We start from the raw sequence: 14590 nt of genomic DNA, 5'->3' as shown, positions 1-14590 counted from the left end.
CTACGACAGACGCCTTTCTGGCTAACTTCTTAATTCTGATCCAGGCCTTTTCTGGACTCAGAATAACTAAGTACATGCACTTTTGTTTCATGTACTTTCTAATGTAGCCCCCACGTGGTGTGGTTGTTAGATTGCAGGCCTTATCAGGCCTTCCTGGTTATGAGCTCCCATATTCTGGGTATCAGGTTATAGGCCTCACTGGCCTTCCTGATATGAGCTCCCACACACTGTGGTCGCCAGGTTACAGGCCTCTCCAGCCTTCCTGATTTGAGTTCCCATATACTGGGTATCAGGTTACAGGCCTCACCGGCCTTCCTGATATGAGCTCCCACATACTGTGGTCGCCAGGTTACAGGCCTCACCGGCCTTTCCTGATGTGAGCTCTTAGGTACTGGAGCTCCCCACATAGGGGGTATTCAGGTCTTTGGCATCAGCAGACCTTCCTGGTTTTTGATCCCTCTTTCTCAGTGTTCAGGACGAGCACTGGGTAGACCCATGGATTGAGTGGACGACTTCCGTCTTTTCTTGAGCTTTAGTTACACTCTCCAGGTAGTCCCGTCTCTGTGATCCGGAACTGAATGATTTCTGCCAGCTTTGCAGGCCTTCAGTTTTGGATGCCTTTTCCAAGGCAGTTTCCAGAGGCTCTGTCTCGGACAGACAGGCAATGGCCAGGCTGTGCGTCTTAGTATAGATCACCAGGCCAGCCTGGTGGCATGTCAGGAGGCATGCTCTCCTGAATAGTGACTGGCTGGGAATCCCTTGAGTCCCCTAGCCACACTCCCTAGAAGGGACCCCTTCTATTAGGAAGTTGTGGTCCTAAGCCTTTGAGCTGGCCCAGATATACCTCCCATGAACTATGTTCTGGCAGTTTCTCGGTTCATTAGCTTGGGCTATGACCGGTAGGGAGTGCTGTCACTGACAGCCCAACGTGACCTAGGGTGAGTGGTTTTAGTGTCCTTTGTATTACTGGTTCTGACAGTTGTCACTGCCATTGGGCATGCACTCCCCTCAGTATGGCGGCGTGGGTATTTCGTTCCCCATAACGTCGATGACGTATTGTTGAGTTCCCTTCGAAAGGGAACGTCTCAGGTTACGACTGTAACCTATGTTCCCTGAGAACAGGGAACGAGACAATACGTCTCCCTGCCATACCTCGGGGCTTGCCTGCAACAGTCCCTTCAGACGATAGGATGTTGTCACGGTTTCAAGGCACCCTTTTTATACATCCAGGTTGCGCGCTCATCATTCGAGCTGATGATGCACGGGCTGTCGCCGGTCAACATGATTGCTGTGAGTTGATACTTGATTTCAGACACCTGTCACGCCTGAGGCGTTCCCCATAACGTCGATGACGTATTGTCTCGTTCCCTGTTCTCAGGGAACATAGGTTACAGTCGTAACCTGAGACGTTATTGTTCTTGGTGTGACCTGTCTTCTATTCCATTATGATGTAATGTTTGGTTATGAGTAATCAGTAATCTTTTTTTTTTCTTCAAATAATTAATTGCACATAATTAACACAAATGGACATCAGCCCTAGTATTTTGATAAATTAAAATACCATGATAATAAATACCAGTTTCCAGCATCAAGCATCATAACGTACATTTTGTACAGATAAAATAACTGGAAGTGACTAACAAAAATAGCCATGTCCACTGTTAAATTACAAATGTGGATAAAGTCTGATGTTAGCATTTTGATACTAGGCATAAAAATACATCAAATATTGTGTAAAATAGCCTTATTTTCGAAATACTTTTCAGTACTGAATAAAATATTCCTTAACTACATTAGTTAACATGAACTAACAATGAAAAATACTTCTAAAACATATGCTGCGTCCCAATTCGCATACTCGTCCTAAATAGTATTCGAAAATAGAATTAGTACGTCCCAAATCGTAGTATGTTGAAATGAGTGTCCCAAAGAGACCCGGATGGTCTACTATATCCCCGAAGGGCAGATCGATTGCGCACTCTAACGGCTGATATTGCCCACAACCCATCGCGCGTTGGACGAGGATTCGGTTAGAACTACAAACACGAATGAAAAGTGTTCAAAAACTACAGACATGGAGGACGCGCGAGTCCGACGGTTATGTAGAGAGGTTTAGATAAAGGGGTTTGAGTGATTAATTATCAGTATCTAACCTGACGAAAATGTATTTATTCAATGTTGTCCACATTATATTGCATCTGCAGCAGCATTATGAACTTTTGCAAAGATAAGTTTATCCATTAACTTTTAAATGCATTATTATATTCAAATTCCAAACACATGAGGAGAGTCTCCGCATGAAAGACCCATGACTGGCAGATGAACGTGCGACAACAATTTATCTCCGAAATGGTAAGAAGTTATATTAGATTGAATGGAGGATTTTAACTGTGACCAGATGATTGACAGGGCAGTTTACGGTGATAGGATGCACGCGACAGATCTGTCCGTTAAAGATGACGAAGTAGTATGTCCCAAAGCTTGCCTACTCTTTTGCTACACACTCAAAAGTATGTACTTTTTCTTCACAAAAAGAGTACTTACTTTTAGGGCGTAGTATAAGTAGGCGAATTTGGACGCAGCAATAATCTTAGTTAATGTTAATTTCAACACTACTTATACTATTAAAATAAAAATATGTATATTTTAATATTATTTAATGGACTTGAGCTAACATGAACTAACAATGCAATTTGAATTGAAATAAACCAATGTTAACAAAAAAACAAACAAACAAATAAATAAATTCTGTAACATATTTATTGCTCATTGTTCATTGATGTTAGTAAATGCATTAACCAATTTTAACTGGACCTTATTGTAAAGTGTCCCAGTAAATTAAAAATTGTTCTTGCCACTATTTTTTTTTTTTTTTTTTTTTTTTTTTTTAATCGAGCAAGTCACAATATATTGTGAAGATGTTGCATCAGAATTTGCCAGAATCAAAGTATCTTAGAAGGCAACATCTTTCCGGATAGCATTTGAAACAGACTTGTCAAAATACTGTAGCCTATGCAGCTGAGCTCACTATAGGTATATTGGCAGATAGGCATACTTGGAACAGAGCTATTTTGTCTGTGTGTATGAAATAAAACAAAGTGCAAGTAGGCCTATCACCAAATGAACACCATGAATTGGTACAGGCTCTGTTGACCGCTGCACTGTGCTGCTAATTAACTTGTACAGTCTCATTTGTGAGTCATGGTTGTAGCTTCCATTTTCTTTGGAACAACCTTGAATCACTAACAACCTTCAGAGACTCCCATTAGTCTCTATATCCTGCAACGCTAACTCTTAGCTTGCCATTTGTTTCCTGGATGCCATCTTCTCTGCTGTAGACCATTTGCTATCTTTCTCTAAAGTCCTACTCTCTGTCTTTCCCCCCTCTTTTTATTGGCTATAATCTGGCAGTGGTGATTTATCTCTTCTGTCTTCACTCTGGACCAGATGCTGCTGACCTTGCAGACAGCCAGAACACAGTGCGTTTGTGTCTTTTTTCTGTATGTATGTGTGTGGATGTTTTGTTGTTTATGCACAAAAGCACATCTGTGAATATATCTGTGTGTATGGTTTCTCAACCCTCATGTTCTGTTGAGATAGACTCTTCATGGTTTGCTATGTTAAATACAAGAATGGTTATTTCAAAATGAACCTTTTACACTTTCAAATTCTTTTAGAGGAGCCTCTTTTAAAAACAATTTATTTTTCCTCTGACGTGCAATAATTATATATACACACACAAAAGTTTTTTTTTAAAGAAAGTAATACTTTATTTTTCAAGGACGCATTAAACTGACCAAGAGAGACAGTAAAGACATGCCCTTCTTTTGAACTTTTTATTCATCAGAGAATCCTGAAAAAATATTAAGCAACAAAAACTTTTTTCAATATCCATAATAATATGTTTCTTGAGCATCAAATCAGAATGAAAAAAAAAATTCAGCTTTGCATCACAGGAATAAATTATGTTTTAAAATATATTCAAATAGAAAAGTTATTTAAAATGTTAATAATATATCACAATATCACTGTTTTTACTGTATTTTTGATCAAATAAATGCAGGTTTGGTGAGCATAAGGCTTCATTCAAAAACATACACAAATCTGTGACATTTTTTACTTAATGTAAATGCCCTCTTCAAATGTGAAATGAAAAACTTCAAGTATAAAATATTTCATAACTTAAAATATAGTTACCCCATGTGCTACCCCATTCTTTAGTAACAGCCTCACTGCAAATCCTACATTGCTTTGTGACAGATTCATAAAACAATCCACACTGAAATGCAGCATAAACGGATAAAGTCAGATTGAAATGATCAGGCCCCTTGTTAAAAGAACATTTCAGCCACTCTTTCCTAACATTGGGTCCCTTCAGAAGGATACAGTATTATGGAGTGGCATATTTTACTTTGAATTGTCAGTTTTTTTTCTGGAGTTTATAAGTAACACTATCCATCCATAATATATATATACATACACAGTATATAAATAGAAATCCTAGAGTTCAAAACCAATGCAGCAATAACTCTTCATTATCATCTGCACTCCCAGTGAAATAAATAAACAAACAAAGCAATCTGTATTTGACAACACAATTTCTGCTGCATACAGTTAATCAATGCTTGGCCTTATTTGACTCAGTGTTTGTCTTGTTGATAAATATACGGTCATATTCACAACAGTAAATGCCACTTTTTTGTTGTCTAAAATTAAATGTGAGAAAGACTTGATTGCAGGAGTGCAGTTCCAGGAAGAATATCTAACTGTGATTGGGTTCACATAGAGTGATTGTGCAATTAGGCTAAATGGAACAGCAAAAAGAGAAAAACCTTTTAATGCAGATACAGAGAATTAAAGTCATGATTAGATGCGCTTTTGATACCAAAGCCAAAATTACAGGTGGATTACGTACAATTGCATGCATGAGTATAACTATATGATGCTAAAGGTTTGATTAACATTTACATTGTAAACTTTAAGTTTAAGTAAACTACAATCTTTACATTTTGCTTTAAGCTGTTTTCTACTAAATCAACCTACACGGTGCACATATCACAAATGTTGTAGATTAATCAACTAAAAGTTTAGGATGCTACTAACTAAGCAGAATTTGTCAGTTACTTATCTGGTTTTATAATAGCAGTTTTCATTAAACATCAAGTTTTCCAATGAGCCAAGCTTAGACCTAACCCTGTTAAACAAAACAGTTTGCTTACTGATCTTCCAGTATGGCCAAGCTGATGTTTGGCTGGTCAGCCAGCCAACTTTATCCAAAATGTCAAATTAACCATCCAGCAAGCCATAGCCGTCATTTCTCCATCTAGGTTAACGATAGACCTGATATAGTCCGGATGAGTAACCCACTATTAAACAAAATAACCTTGGTCATTACTGTGCATCTATTATTTGGGCTATGTTAAGACATCTATTACATTTTCACTGACAGCCCAAATTTTGCCTTGTTTTAGCCTAGACCTCAGGGTTGTGTTTGGACGACTACAAGACGTCTTTTAAAATGTAATATCAAGTCATAACTACATGCCTATGCCTAAACCTAACCATAACTTATCCCTAAAATCAGAGGAAAATGAAAGGTGAATAACACCTAACCCTGGTTGTAAGACTTGGCATAATTGTAAACTTGCCTCTCAAATCTGATTAGTGGATCGGAATGTTGTTCCAGGATCAACAAAGATGTTGATCTAGGAACATGTTGCACTTGGTGAAACCAGGCTATGCATCCTGCTAGAGCCAAGAACCCAAAAATTCTCTAAGACCAGTAAACTAAAGCAGAACTACTCACCAGCCTAAGGTGATTTGCTGGTCTTAGCTGGTTTGGCTTGTCTTCCAGTCAGGCCATGCTGACTATTGCCAAAAACTCCATCAATTAATTTTTTTAATCACCAGGGAACAATCCAAGGAATTCACGAGTTCACACTTACAAATGATCAGAGAATAGATGGTTATGCGTATTTGGCGTGCTGTCCGGGGGGAGGGCTCCGAGCTCGGAAATTGGGCCCGAACCCAGAGTACTCCCCCCGTATCTCTGTTTAGGAAGATAACTAGGCAAGTGTGAGGAGATGGGGTGGTGGAGGGATGCTGAAAACTGTCGAGGAATATGGGTGAGTCGACTGAGTATATTTATAGGCTTTACTCGTGCTGATTGAGTGGACCTGTTGATTACTGATTGCTGACAGCTGGCTGGAATGACTTGATTGTTTGATCATTAGAACGTGTTCCTCCCGAACCTTGTTAATAAAACATCAATTCACGAGTTCACACTTACAAATGATCAGAGAATAGATGGTTATGCGTATTTGGCGTGCTGTCCGGGGGGAGGGCTCCGAGCTCGGAAATTGGGGCCGAACCCAGAGTACTCCCCATAAAGCAAAGTAAATAAAGGACAGCCGCCTGCTTAAAGACCCCCCGAAAAGAGCGCAGAGATTGGCGGGCTGGCATTTCAAGGAGAGCCTGGTTGTTTGGCTGGGAGAGCTCTCGCGGCGTCCGACGGGAGTTCAATGCTTACGGTGTCGGACGGGTAAGTATGGATGTTCGAACGGGAGGGTTCTTGTGGCAATGGTCACGGCATCGGAAAGGGTAAGCCTCACCAGTCAGGAAAGAGAAAAACGTAGATGCTTGACTGGGAGGGTTTGGCTACGTCCTCTGGGAGATCAATACTCGCTAGACGGAGGAGGAGGAGATGAAGATGCTTGACCTGGGGAACTCTCGCTGTGTCCGCTGGGAGATCAATACTCGCTGGACGGAGAAAGAGAAGATATAAATACTCGACCGGGAAGGCTGTCTCTGGGTCCGCTGGGAGATCAATACTCGCTGGACAGAAAAAGAGAAGAAATAAATACTCGACCGGGAAGGCTCTCGCTGTGTCCGCTGGGAGATCAATACTCGCTGGACGGAGAAAGAGAAGACATGGATGCTCGACCGGGAAGGCTCTCGCTGTGTCCGCTGGGAGATCAATACTCGCTGGACGGAGAAAGAGAAGACATGGATGCTCGACCGGGAAGGCTCTCGCTGTGTCCGCTGGGAGATCAATACTCGCTGGACGGAGAAAAGAGAAGACATGGACGCTTGACCTGGAAGGCTCTCGCTGTGTCCGCTGGGAGATCAATACTCGCTGGACGGAGAAAGAGAAGACATGGATGCTCGACCGGGAAGGCTCTCGCTGTGTCCGCTGGGAGATCAATACTCGCTGGACGGAGAAAAGAGAAGACATGGACGCTTGACCTGGAAGGCTCTCGCTGTGTCCGCTGGGAGATCAATACTCGCTGGATGGAGAAAGAGAAGACATGGATACTCGGAATTTTTTTTTTTTTTTTTTTTTTTTTTTTTTTTTAACCGATGAGGATTTGGTGGGCTTTTTGGATATGGAAACGATTAGTTCTGATGTAGGTTTGGAACGCGTCTGAGGACCATCTTCCAAGCGCTTGGATCTGCTGTTGGGAGAGGCCTTTTTGGGCTGCTGAGGTTGCTGCCCCGATGCGGAAGGAATGGCTGGAGAAATTCTCTGCTGGGATGCCTGATAGTTGGAGAACAGATTTTAGGTGTTTTTGGAACCAAAAGCGTGTCACGGGTTTGTTAGAGTCGTCTATGAACAGGGGTTCGAGATGGGATTTAGCATGAGAGTTTCTCAGTTGGAGGTATGCTAGTATAGTTTGGAAAGGTTGAATTGGTGACGAGAGGTTGAAAATATATATGAAGTGGCCTTTTTTGGTTTGGTCTGTTTTGCTTTGTTTGATCAGAAAAGAGATAGTTTCGCTGTCAAGCACTGAAAGATCTGAGATGTTTGGGTGGATTTTTGGGTCGAATCTGGAAGTGATAGCCAGTTCAGAGCATCTTAGGAAACCAAAAAAAGCTAGAATAAACATGGCGTCGAGTGTGCGAGAGGTATTAAGGGATCGGTAGCCTGAGCGGAGGGTATGAATGCATTTAGTAAGAATATCTAACGTTATGGGTTGTCTGGTGTCCGGGCGGGTGGGCTGGGATCGTTGGATGCCTTTAATTAAGAGGGAGGTTTGTGAATTATTTATCTCCGGTGAGGGGGCGCCGTGAATCAATTTGTGAAAAAATTGGATGCCGCTTAAGTAACTTTTGATGGACCCGACTTGGAGGCTCTTAACGCTGTTAAGGTAAGAGATGAAGGAGGTAATTGTAAGGAGGGAAAAATCAGGGAATGGCGTGTTGTAAGAAAGGTGGAAGGCTTTAAAACATCTCCATGCGGTCACATAGGATTGGAGAGTTCTGGGGGAAACTGCTTGGAGAATGGTGTCGAGCGATATGTTGAGGAGGGATTTTTGCGGGTGGGTTATGGGAATATTAATTCCGAATAATGAGGTACTGGAGTTGGTAGCTTGTCTGCCTCTGGAGCCAGCATCCTGAATTTCTGAAACATAAAGCGAGACAGAGAGTCAGCAATTTGGTTTTTTGACCCGGGGATGTGTTTAGCAATTAAGATAAATTGATCACATGCTGAAATCCAGATTAGACGTCTTAGAAGTGGCATCAGTGCGGGTGAATGGGAACGGCCTTTATTAATGCACTGGACTGTAGCTTCATTGTCACAATGCACTACGATACTGCTAGCAGTCCATTCTTTCCCCCACAGGAAGGCTGCTACTACGAGAGGGTAGAGCTCGAATAATGCGGAGGACTGTAGCGTGTCCTGTATTTGGGGGGGCCACGTAGACGCGAACCAGCGTCCTTGGCAGAACCCCCCAAAGCCGACTGAGGGGGCTGCATCTGTGAACAGCTGGATGTCGATGGGGGAGGAAATTAGATCCTTATAGAAAAATGATAGGCCGTTCCACTGTTTAAGAAAAGTTATCCATAGCCTGAGTTCGTCGTGGCATGCTGGAGTTAGGGAAATGAGATCCTCTAGTGCGTGAACTGAAGACGCGAGAGAGAGGAGATGAGAAATGAAAGGGCGGCCTTGTGGAATAATGCGCATGGCGAAGTTTAAGTGGCCGAGCATGGATAGGAGTTCGCGTTTGGAACACTTTGAACTGTCTACGAGGGTAGATGAGATGAGGATTATTCTATCGATTTTTTCCTTGGGCAGGGAGGCCTGGTATTTAACTGAATCTAGCTTAATGCCAAGGAACTCGATGGATGTGGCGGGACCCATGGTTTTTTCCTGGGCGATGGGAATTCCGAGCTCGGCAAATACTCTTTGAACTGTGAGGATCTGGGCTGCTGGAATGGCGCCGGGAGGCGAAATTATTAGAAAATCGTCCAGCAGGTGAATGAGGTGAGGAATTGCGTAATTGTTTGACAAGATCCAGCAAATGGCTTCAGATAGCATGTCAAAAATTTTGGGGCTGCTTTTGCATCCAAAAGTTAAGCGTACGGCGAAATAGGATTTCCCATGCCAGCGCACTCCGAATAAGTGCCATGAATCCGGGTGGATGGGCATCACTTTAAAAGCCGAAGTGATGTCAATTTTTGCGAGCCAGGCACCCCGACCCTCGATTTTTATGAGGTCGACTGCGTGATCTACGTCGTGATATTTGAGAGAAAATTCGTCGAGTGGGATCAGGCTGTTAATGCTTGGGAACAGGGATTTATGTGGAGCTGACAGATCGACTATGAGGCGTTTCTTACCTGAAAACTTTCTCGTAGCCACTCCAATGGGGCTAATGCGAAAAACTTTGAAAGGAGGCTCGTCAAAAGGGCCAATCATGAAGCCTGACTCGACTTCTTTTTTAATCAGGTTGTCTACCACGTTGGGCTCGGCGAGAGCCGATTGGAGATTATCGCAGATTATGTTTTGGGAGAGCGGACAAACCACTCCCGGTTTAGAACCGTGTTGTAGGCCAGACAGCAGATATTCAGTGAAGTCAGAGTCCGGGTGGTGAGCTAGTTCGATAGAAAGGCGAGAAATATTCACGGGAGTCGATAAATAATTTTTAGATTTTTTATTGACATCTTTAAAGACAGGGCATACAGGACGGGCATGAGCACCGCCACAGAAGCTGCATATGTGCAAGTACCGACAACGCTGCCTGGTGCACTTGCCGATATTAAAATTGTTGCAAGGCTGTTTGCTGTCCGTAAGTGCTCTGGAGCGGAAATTAGCCTCGTGTGGATATGGGTTGCTAGTCGCCGGTCTTGGTGTGTAGCTGGTGGATTTGACTGGTCCCGTTTCCGGGCATGGAGGAACGGAGGGGTTAACTTGAGGGCACGATATTGTGGAATGTGCCACTGACCTGCAGACCGCGCAAGAAATATTCCTGCAGCCAAGGAAAACTCTGCTGTGCAGGTCAGTGTCTAGTGCTCCCCAGTATGGGCATTGGTTCCACTGTGAAACCCTAACAGCGCATTTTGCTGAGAAGAGTTTGTGATATGTGTAAAAGTGCCCTCCCCCGTAGGACAACGCGAGCTCGGCTATCAGCGCTAAATAGTCGTTCAGTTCGCGTCGCCTATGAGGGAAGGCTGAGCAAATGATTTCTGTGAAGTGGCTGAAAGCGATTGAAAACTCCGAAAAAGAAAGTAAACGTGATGAATGTGTATTCTGGTTTATTCTGGGGACTGAAAAATCCCCGCAGTCTAACTGACGGTTAGAATCGGATACGGGAAGCAGAGAAAGTAAATGTGAAAGGTCTACATCCGCACCTGCCAGAATCTGTGCTCGGATGTTTTGAGTCACTGGGGGAGGCTCCAGAGCGACAGCGTTTGGTGGGACTGGCATCGGGGTAGCTGTGAAAAGAGAATATTGTGATTTGGCATTTAAGAGAGAGCTGTAAGGGAGAGAAGCCTGGGCTGCGACTATCGGCGGAGGCAGCCTCACGCTTAAGTCGGCCTGTGGGGCTTTAGAAGGAAAATTGAGAAAAGCATAAGGGGGAAAAGGAGGAAATAAATGAGATGCCTGAGCCTGTGTTGCAGGCGGAGGAGGTCTCGCACTTGCTTGAGCTGCAGGCCACTGAAAATGGGAGGGGTTAGCAGTAGTCGCGGGAAGGTGGTGGAAAGTTTGAGCCTGCACCGCTAGCGGAGGCAGCCTCACGCTAGCGTCTGCTATGGGAGCCGGAGGCCACTGCAGAGGAAAAGAGTTAGAAACAGCAGGAGGAAAACACTGGGAGGCAGAGGGTGACCTGGCGGGCCCAGCTGTGTATGGCACTGCGGCGGGAAGCGCCGTGCTGAAAAGCTCAGCTGAAGCGGGAGGCGAGTGAGGTCTCGTGGCGGGGAATCTGGAGCGCGACCCAGGCTCGCAGAAATCCTGGCGCCGCGGGCTGAAGCGTGCGGCAAACCGAATCTTGCACGGGAAGGTGGCGGAGTCGGGCGAGGCGAATTCGGGGCCTCACGAGATTTTCCCGGCCTGCTGGCCGCCTTGGAACCTGGGGTGGATTTAGGAGAGAGATTTGATGATTGCAAGGTAACGTATAAGTTGTATAGTTGCGCTTTAGTCATCCTGCGCGAGGGCTGAATATCAGAGTTTATCAGCGCTTGTCTCAGACTCAAGACTGTCCACTTCCCAATAGGCGGAATCGTTGGTACGGCCGAACGATAGGAGGATGCCGGGGAGGAAGCTGGAGTCCTCGCCGGTGGAGGTGAGGGTAAACCTCGGCGTCTTGGCGTGCGAGGGGTTGCTTGCGCAGACCGGCGCCCGCGAGATGAAACGTGGGGCTTGGAGGCGGTATCCGGTGGAGAGGTTGTCCTGGGGCCAGCTGATGGCGGCGGAGGAACCGGAGCATGGTTAAGCTCGTCATCGGATGGTGAAAACTGCATTTGGGACATCGTAGCAAAGCGGTAAACCAAATGCTGAAAACTGTCGAGGAATATGGGTGAGTCGACTGAGTATATTTATAGGCTTTACTCGTGCTGATTGAGTGGACCTGTTGATTACTGATTGCTGACAGCTGGCTGGAATGACTTGATTGTTTGATCATTAGAACGTGTTCCTCCCGAACCTTGTTAATAAAACATCAATAAGAAACACATAAAAATGAAGAAAATTTATAAAATATGACAGAAGATCAGTTTGCTTCAGGCGAGCCACTAAAGCTGAGTCAACAAGCACTGTACATTTAATTCATGCACTAAGATACATTGCACATCAGTTTATTTGTCTTGTATTTCAACAGAGAAATACTTAAAACATTTAGTACAGCTTTTAGTCTTCCACCTGCAGTACACAGATATTTATATATTTCATGATGTCAGCATTAATGTGCAGTGTTATTGTGCCGCCATGCTTAAACTCATTCCATCTGCGGGAGGATTATCCAGGTGTTTTGAGTTCCGAGTGACTCGCAATCTTGGTGGTTTGAGGAGCAAAAACTCACATCTGTGCATCTCCCTGAAAAGTGCTTTTGAGTCCAGTAGTTAGCAAAGGCTAATAATTCTCGTGCTGCCACTCCGAGGGCATTTCACTGGGGCTGTTTATCACTGAACACATGCAACATCTCAACATAATATATTATTCAGACCTGTAGATTCAATTTGCAGTGCTGAGCTAATGTCTTTAATTTTCCATGGCTGTCAAATGCATTACAGTGTGAAGATTAAAATCACCAAGAGAGCAAAGTACCTCTAGCAAATATGTCCCCTTCCTGTGGAGTTTTTTAGGCGTTTTTCTTTTCCTCTTAAATTTACTTTATGAATAAATGGAAGTGACAGTTTTGTGAGTGTGTGTGTGTGTGTGTGTGTGTGTTAATCACACTAAACATGGGAGCCAATGATGCCATATGGAGGGGATGTGCATTTCCATTTCACAAAGAGTCTGACCCTCACGTACAAGGTTGCACAATATGTGTGTGTGTGTGTGTGTGTGTGTGTGTGTGTGAGTGTGTGTTTTGTGGGTTTGCGAAAGGACCTTGAATGTGTGAGGTTGATGGTGTGAAGGTCACAGTACACTGTGTCAGACAAACCAAGAGGCATAAGAAATCCTCAGTCTTTTTCTTTGTTTTTGTTTATCTGGCATTCAATGCAGATCTTCATCTTAAACGTGTTCCATTCAATTCCTGTTGACTTTCATTATAACCATGTAAATAATTATGCATGGTAAAATGAAAAGAATCATTGGAAACCTTACGGATGGTGAATAATATTACCTTGAATTCCTACATGACATACCATAACAGACTAGATTTCTATTTGTGCTTATTGAAAACTTTTCCACGAAGGCCAGGAGGAGGAAAGAGTGAAGCATGAGCAAAGACAATAGCATCAAATAAAAGAGAAAACTGCTTGGATGTGCTCCTTTTAGAGGTAAATTATTCATTCTGTGATCCACAACAGAACAGTCTTGTTAGGGAATGTAACACATCACCCACCAAGGGCCAGAAAATAGGAAAAATATTTGTCAAGATCAAAGATCGGCACGTTATAATTCATGACACCAGGGGCGGTGACATGGTTTGGCTTAATGATCAAAGGCAGTCGAGCAGCAGCGTATCAGACAGGCGGCAAGCCAAACAATGAAGCGCAACGCCTCATCATATTACATTCTGCTGACAGACCAGGTTAGCATGAGGCTACGGTAACCTGCCCTCAAACGCCCCCCATTACCAACACGGATCCAAAATAGCCTCCAGCACGCTTAGCATGAAGGTACATTGACACGCACCTTCAGAATCATCACATGCAGCAATGTCATTATGTTGAGAATTTGCAATAAGATAATGCAGCACAGGAATATGATTTGCATGACATAATATATGACAATAATGAGCTAAGTCAACACATGATCATTTAATGTTATAGCTCTTGTGGGAATTAATGTTGGTTTGTACCTGTGAAATAGCATCAATGTTGCTTTATTCCATGGTGTAAAAATATAAGTTTTTTTTTTGTCCATACAATGTCAGTGTGATCCAGTGAACAAAAACAGTTGAGACATTTGTAATACAGGTTTGGTCAACAAGCTCATTGGAAAAACCAAACATACCAAATTCACTGCAGTTTCCAGCTGAAATTAGACTTAGTGGCACAAACAACTTGTATTTCCTTTCACACAAATTATGACTGCAGGGGCAGATTGTTGATTTTCTCCATTCCACAACATTTCTGTTATGACCTCAAAACACCATAGTGCTTTTTGACATTTACATCATGTAATCACCTTATGGCTGATGTGGAAGACTTGCTTGGTAGCTCACCTAGTACAGCATTGCACTTGTGATGTTGGTACAGGTCTTGATAAATGAGCTCAAAGACTTGTAGAAGCAAGAGCCAACGTAAGAAATGTTGCCAGATACACATTCATCTGCCTCGGATAAAAGTGCACTTTTAGTGCCACTTACTGGACATTTCACTTTGAAAGAGTCGGAAAATGTGCAAGGAGCAAAATAATATCATTATGCGTCCTGGGTTGGGTTTGGAATGACATTTGAGTCAGAAATTTATGACAGAAATGTCATTTTTGGGGGATCTATTTCAGGTGAAAAGACAGAAGTGTTTTTTTTTTTTTTTTTTTTTTTACTTCCTATAATTTTTTTAATTTTTTAATAAAATTTGTTTAGGGTCATAATTTTATTTACCATAAATAAAATCAGTCCTAATTTAAAACATTCATATATCCTTAGCCATTACATGTTTTTGGACATGATTAGTAGCAATAATACACAATTCTTAAAGA

The 14590-nt window shown here is 43.1% G+C and overlaps 1 protein-coding gene across 1 annotated transcript; it reads right to left on the bottom strand.

Moving 5' to 3' along the window:
• Positions 1–7352: 7352 nt before the first annotated feature.
• On the bottom strand, positions 7353–11705 carry LOC130100837 (uncharacterized). The gene is made up of 5 exons (XM_056266467.1): positions 11517–11705; positions 10918–11047; positions 10630–10824; positions 9619–9873; positions 7353–8419 (listed from the first exon to the last, which is right to left on the bottom strand). The coding sequence occupies exons 1-5, from the start codon at positions 11703–11705 to the stop codon at positions 7353–7355; spliced, it is 1836 nt and encodes a 611-aa protein (XP_056122442.1).
• Between the last annotated feature and the right edge of the window lie 2885 nt (positions 11706–14590).

Source organism: Rhinichthys klamathensis, unplaced genomic scaffold (assembly GCF_029890125.1).
Source record: "Rhinichthys klamathensis goyatoka isolate OS25496 unplaced genomic scaffold, OSU_Roscu_1.1 h1tg000248l_1, whole genome shotgun sequence".
Taxonomy (NCBI): Eukaryota; Metazoa; Chordata; class Actinopteri; order Cypriniformes; family Leuciscidae; genus Rhinichthys; species Rhinichthys klamathensis.
This window is presented reverse-complemented; position numbering and strand designations above follow the sequence as displayed.

Bases quoted from the DNA above. Each gene is read 5' to 3' on its own strand.
- LOC130100837 (XM_056266467.1), bottom strand. From the start codon at position 11,705: ATGCTCCGGTTCCTCCGCCGCCATCAGCTGGCCCCAGGACAACCTCTC. The intron at 11,048-11,516 runs GTTCGGCCGTAC...TTTCCTCTGCAG, and splicing joins CTCCCCGGCATCCTCCTATC to TGGCCTCCGGCTCCCATAGC. The intron at 9,874-10,629 runs GTGCGGATGTAG...CTATCGAACTAG, and splicing joins CCGAGCACAGATTCTGGCAG to CTCACCACCCGGACTCTGAC.